Source organism: Chaetura pelagica, unplaced genomic scaffold, assembly GCF_000747805.2.
Source record: "Chaetura pelagica isolate M959 unplaced genomic scaffold, ChaPel_1.0 scaffold309, whole genome shotgun sequence".
NCBI classification, from domain to species: Eukaryota; Metazoa; Chordata; class Aves; order Apodiformes; family Apodidae; genus Chaetura; species Chaetura pelagica.
In genome coordinates, this window is record NW_009954547.1 from 865,087 (window position 1) to 871,874 (window position 6,788).

The window sequence follows — 6,788 nt, forward strand, 5'->3', positions numbered from 1 at the left end:
TTTTTCTTTCTAAGGGTGTTTCTCTAAAATGAGCAGAGTATGATCCCAGCAGCACTCACCTCATCTAAGTTACCTGAATATAAACCTTCATGGGAAACACTTTGAAAATGAACTTAAAAGCAATTGGAAAAGAGGGAGGAAATTACACATACCTATACTGCACATCAGACCATGTACAATGACTTTGAACTGAGTGGAGACAGGCAGTGCAGTCTTGTTTAAAGATTACTGTGATCTGACACCAAATAAACCATTTTGAAAAAATCTTGTTCACAAATGTAGATTTAATGTGAGCTGTGGCTACATTCCTGTGTTACCTACATATAAATGAGGCCTCAGTTACACTGCACCTCACTTTCTTTTGTCTGGGCAGCATCTTCTCTTTTATAATAAAGAGGAGGAAAAATATTTTAAACTCAATTTTTAATTTCTGCATTTCTGTCAAATGCAGCAACAGAATTTTGCAAACAATTATTTAAAATGATATTTTCCTCTGACTCGTATAGGTAATAATTCTCAAAGAGCAGAACTGAAATTCTTGGACAAGATCAAGTTTATATCAGGGAAAATACAGAAGAACCCACCTTTGTTGGTTTTGTTTGTGGGGTTTTTTTTCATTTGCTGACTCAAGAACTGGCAAAAGCAGAATCTTCAAGAGACACTTAATTCTGAATACTAAATATTCAATAGCTCCTTTCACATTTCACTATAAAAAAGGGCCACCAGCTCATCAATAAATAAAGACTGTCACATTTCAAGCATTTTCACAATAAGTTTGACTTATTTTTAGAATATTTATATGAATAGAACAAGACAGATTAGCAGGTGTGGATTTGGGGTGGTTTTGTACTTAGGTAAGCATTGCTGTGTGCTTTCTACAGATGAATATTTTGTAGCTGGAATTTGATTCTCGACATCTGGGCTTTATTCCTGAATCTGTCACAAAATTTGTGCATAGACAGGAGCAAGTAATTAAAATTGTTTATGCCTCAATCACCTCAACCATTAAATAGCCTTAAACCCTAATCTTCTGCTCAGCACCTACTGAGATTAGGTACATTTTCAGTTAAAGATAAATTGATAAAACAGCAATGAGTATTATAGAAAAAGTTAAAACACTGAAATTTCATTGTATCCCCTCACAGTTTTAATTTGTACTTAAAGAGAGGAAACATATCCCCCCCACAACCATCTCTTCCCCTAATAATCCATTCCATTATCACAGAATCACAGAATTATTGAGGCTGGAAAAGACCTCTGAGATCAAGTCCAGCCTATGACCTAACACCTAGACCATGTCACTAAACCCTTTCTTCAACACCTCCAGGGATGGTGACTCCACCACTTCCCTACAGGGCTTGCAACACTGTATTCCACATCAAACCCACATTTGGCATTTCAACAACTCACCCCATCACCAGAGACAAGGTGGGTACCACTGGCACTCCAGTTCAGGACTGTAATCCTGACATTGTGGTTTGGTGGCACAGCATGCTGCTCCTTCTCCTGTTTGTTAAGCACCACAACTTCTCCTGTCTCCCAGCCTGCAGCAAGAATTGCTCTGGAAGGGTGCCAGGCAAGTGTTGTGACCCGAAAGCTTCTCTCAATGTGTGCATCAGACACATGTTGTCCCTGCAAATGGAAATTAAGTGTGAGCTCCGTACAATGGAAAGTCAGTACAAAGATGCAGCTAAAACTTCAGATATGCTCCCAGTCAGCAAGATCTCCTGTGATAAAGGACTGGGATGTAACTCTGCAAGAGCTATCAAGGGGCTATACAGATTCTCTTTACAGCTATTTCACGTGCATTAAAATGTGTTACAACATGCAGCACATCCACTTGAAAATTGGATGGAAAAAAATGGCAGTGTTGAGAGACTGCCTCACTCTGCTTTTCCAGGTTGTTCTTCCCCCACAGCACACATGAGCAGCTCCCACTTTTGCTCCTGTATGAAGGACAAGGAGGCTTCCAGCACACTTCAAGATTAAAAAAACAACTTTTGAAAAAGAATAAAGCACCTTACAGAGGACACAGTAACACATCTAATGCTTTAACAGCTCTTCAATGTAGCCCCTCCTACGTGCATGGTTTGCACTAATGTTTCAGGCAAATCATTTAACCTCTCTCAGTGTATATTTTTCCATTTTTAAAAAGTGGATGACAATTTATCATAATACACTTTGAAAATAATTCATTTTATAGGCTGCTCATATTAACAGACTTAAAAGTTGCCAGTAAGTCTGCTGCCAGATAGCATCTAGTATCATTCCCTAAACAACATGCTTTTTTTTTCCTGAAAATTATGCAAAGCAAGCCTCCTGTGTAAAGCTTAGAGTATGCAAAGGAAATATCCATCTACGGGCAGAACTGTGCTATGAAACAACCTACTCAAATGGAGCAAGCTGAGTCTAGTATCTCAGCTGAGTCTCAAGTTGGAGGAATGATTTAACTTACATTTCTTAGTACATTTTACTCACTCAGAGTTAAAAAAAAAAAAGCAGCACCATTCGTCCTTTTTACTTGTAAGCCTGAAATTCTCATTCATCAAGAAGTTAAAATCAAATTGGCAACCATCGCAAACAAGACTGAAAAGCTGTAAAAATGACATTTAAATGGAAAGAAAAAATTAATTTATGAAGACATTTTTATAAAAAACATGCCATCAGTAGCTGATGAATGACATGTCCCAGATAACACAGGTTGTGGATAGCAATTAAAACCCAGAAAGAAGGGTTCAAGATAAGGTTATAAATACAGATACAAAAAAACTAAGTTTTAAACCAGCAAAATGGTATCAAGCCCAGCAGTAAAGTTGCTGATTATTCACCTGTTCGAGATAGATATCCACACAGCCCCCAGATGTTGTACTGATGGAAGCAACTGCCAGGAGTGGATGCAGTGAGTGCCATGTGAGGTGAGAGGGGCAGGCAACTGAATCTGGAGCTTCTGTTGGGTGATCCACATACACAGCCATGACAGCTGCCAGACTGCACCCTGAACAAGGAAAGCAAACATTGCCAACACGTCTGCTTAAGTATATAATATAGATACACTATATTAGAGATAATACACGTACCGTTTAATACTAAGAAGTAGACTTTAAGATGAAGAAAAAATAAAGCCACAGCAGAATCTTATTAAGATGCACTACACAGACATGGAGAAGGTCAAAGTGGTATTTTTACAAAATAAGGAGGAATATTAGGTGCTGTAGACTGTAGATGAATAGTGTGCAAAGGCCAGTAGCAAACTCTCACCAGTGGCTTAGGCTGGCTAATTTCAGACGACTTTCAGAGATTGTCACCACTTTGGATCTGGTACCATTGAAATTCAGTAATATTAGATTTAATCATAATACCTGTTATTTATATTTGAACTGTTATCTACATTTGAAAATACTCAATAAGTGCTGATGTTCCAAGGAAAAGAACCTGAGCTGTGTGTCAGAAATGGAGGAAGTCACTTATAAGCTTTAACGTGTTGCATACAGAGATGATCTTTGGGATTTGTGTCATGTGATCTTACTGACTTGGTTTCAAAAGAAAAACGGCTGGAGAGACGCACCTCAGAGTTATTACCAAATAATGCCAAGACCTGGTGAAAACAAAAGAACAGCTACAACATAAAAACACACACAAAAAACAACTGTGAAAGCTTTGTAAGACTCCCTTGACATTTCAGAGAGCAGCTAAACTATGAGATAAGAACCTGCAGGTGCATATATGCACAGAAAGTAGATTTGCCTAAGTCGCCAACTGGACACCAATGCAGGATGCAAAATGGACATAAACAAACACTTGTTTGAAAGTCTCTTCACTTCAAATATTTTGTCAGTGCTCAAATATTTTGCTTTAAGAAGGCTGCCTTCCCCTCTCAAAAAAGAAACATGAAGTCAGATTGACCATCTTTGACTAGACAAGTTAGAAAGGTGGTAACTTTTTTCAATAAGTTGATAGTTCTTTACCTTGCCTCTGATATTAAAAGAAACATGAACTACCAAAGATCAAAACAGCACAACTATAGTTAGCCTAATAACAAACAATTTCATCTTGCAGTGAGATCCATTCATCTTTATCTTCACAGTCCTTCAAAATCCTCCATGTTGCCACAGCAGCACATGGATCTAGCTTATTGCCACACCAAAAAAACCCCAACGAACCATTCAAATAGGAATTGGAGTGGTTTTCATCTTTATTTCACTTTTCTCCATAGTTTTCTTAAATCTACAGTTCCAGGTCAAATTACTGTACCTATTCTACGATTCGCCTTATTTCCTCTGTTTCATTTTACTCTAATAAAATGTTAGTTTAGTCCATATTTGAATGACAGAATTACCTTGGTTGGAAGAAACCTTGAAGATCATCAAGTCCAACGGACCACATAAGCTTTAGACGGGCTCAAACTCTGAACTAGTACAGAAACTAACTTCTGACTGAAATTAAAATTTGAGATGCATAAATGAAAAACAAACTCCACACATTTGGTACAAAATAATGGTTTTATCACCCAAAACCACACAATTGTAATGCCTTTCCTAGAGCCACCTTCTGCTGTTAACTGGTACTTGCATCTGTAGTCATATATATTAGTTATTGAGTTATTTCAGTCCTCTTGAGGGAAGGAAGAAAGTAAGTTTGTCCATCTTACAAACTGCATCTCTTGATCAGATCACTAAAGGGCCACTGATCAAGCCAAGTTGTTTGCTTTGCTACAGGCCACTGCCAGCTTGTTCCGACTCACATAACTATCCCCAACTATTCCTTTCAGCATTTATAGTGCTTCATTTTCTCCCCAAAATAAACACTGAGCAGTCAACTTAATCTCTCTTGTTGTATCACAGAATGGTTTGCCTTCAAAAGGACCTTTAAAGGCCATCTAGTTCCATTCCCCTTGCCATGGGCAGGGATATCTTCCACCAAACCAGGTTGCTCCAAGACCCACCCAGCCTGTCCTTGAACACTTCTAAGGGAGGTGACATCCACAGCTTCTCTGAGCACCTTGTTCCAGTAGCTGACCACCCTCATCATAAAACTTTTCCTCCTTATGCCCAAACAAAACCAACCCTCCTACAGTTCAAAACCATCACCCCTTGTTCTGTCAGCACAGGCCCTAGTAAGAAGCCTCTTTCCATATTTCTTACAAAAAGCCCCCTTGAAGTATTGAAAGGCCACAATAAGGTCTCCAGGTTGAACAACCCCAACTCTCTCAGCCTGCCTGCACAGCAGATCCAGCAGATCCAGCCCTTGGATCATTTTTATGGCCTCCTCTGGACCTGCTCCAACAGCTCCATGTCCTTCTTGTTGCTGGGGACCCCAGAGCTGTAGGGGGGTCTCTGGAAGAATCCCCTCCCTAGACCCACTGGCCATGCTGCTTTTGATGCAGCCCAGGCCATGGCTGCCCTTCTGCACTGCAAGCACATATGGCCAGCTCACCTCCAGCTTTTCATCCACCAGCACCCCCAAGCCCTTCTCCTCAGGGCTGGTCTCAATCCCTCCATCCCCCAGCCTGTACTGATACTGGGGATTGCCCCAAACCAGGCAAGGTGCAGGACCTTGCACTTGGCCTTGTTAAATTTGTTCAGAGGCAAAAATTAGATGTGACATTAACATCTGCCCACCAAGAAAAGTTAAGAGAGGTTCATGATTGTTTTCTGTCCCTGTGCTTCACTGGCCAGACACAATCTAGATCTAGCCCAGATATCATACACCCACAGTAATGTGGCTCTGTGCTTGGGATATCATGTCCTTTGGGGAAATTAAGTCTTATTTCAGGGTTTATGAGCTCACAGGTCATATACCACCAATAAAGGGAGCCATGCAGGTTGATATCTGGCCATCATCTCAGAGTATGAGCAAAGGACTGTGTTTGTCTGCCCCCACTAACGTCACCCTGCATACAATTCCACAAGGAGTCTGTAACTCTATGAATAGGGGAAGATCATCCTTTGATATGGGGTGATTTCCCTCCAAGCTAACTTCTCAATTCCTTACAATTTGTCAGGGTATTAAACTAAATCACAAATCAGACAGGTTTATTTGTCTGGTTTGAATTTTCTAGAATTTGGGTAAGTTGCCTCAAGATTCCTATTGCTACAAGTGACAGCAATGAGTCAGAATACATGCATGTATTTTGAAAGACTATTAAAAAAAAAAATCTAGTTTTATGCTCTACGTAACAAAATTGTCAGCACATTTAGCATCTGAGGGAGCTTGATCATGACTAGGTTTGCTGTTCTTGTGGAACGGCTATTGCCACAAGCTCCCCAGAAAACCCATCCCCAAACAGGCTCATAAGCTTTCTGTATGCATTGCCACGATGTTCCCCTGACAAGATTTAACAGCTACCTGTACAAAACATAGTTTTCCTCCTATAATCCCCACCTATAAGAAATGATAGCTTTAAAATGTTAAAATGTTTATAATAGCTAGCCCCAGACAAAGGTTAGAAAACAGAATTGAATTATGCTACAAAAAGATGGCTTATGGCTAAATACTATTTTCACTAACTAGCAAAACACAAAAAGTCAGCAGTAAAAATCTGATTAATTCCTGAACCTGCACAGAGGGAGATACAGTAAGAAAACATCCTGGGACAAGCCCAGCCTGCTTCTCCAGCAACTCTTCTGCTCCTGTGCCGAGACCTGCGTGGGCCACTCCGACCAAGCTGCAGCGGTCACTCACCAACACAAAACCACTACGAGCTCCATGAACTCGTCACCGCCCTCCTGGGGCTCCCGCTCCGCGCTCGACCGCGGGGAACACGCGGGTCCCGCCCGCCAAGTTGGCGC

General features: G+C 40.5%; 1 protein-coding gene across 1 annotated transcript in view; it reads right to left on the minus strand.

The window, feature by feature from the left end:
• The window catches only part of IFT140 (intraflagellar transport 140), an 82,344-nt gene extending 79,369 nt beyond the window's left edge, over positions 1-2,975 (minus strand). The window contains exons 1-2 of the mRNA XM_010005046.1: positions 2,829-2,975; positions 1,411-1,632 (exon numbers count right to left, since the gene is read on the minus strand). Coding sequence (XP_010003348.1) covers positions 1,411-1,632; positions 2,829-2,975 — 369 coding nt within the window. The remainder of the gene's footprint in view (positions 1-1,410; positions 1,633-2,828) is intronic.
• Between the last annotated feature and the right edge of the window lie 3,813 nt (positions 2,976-6,788).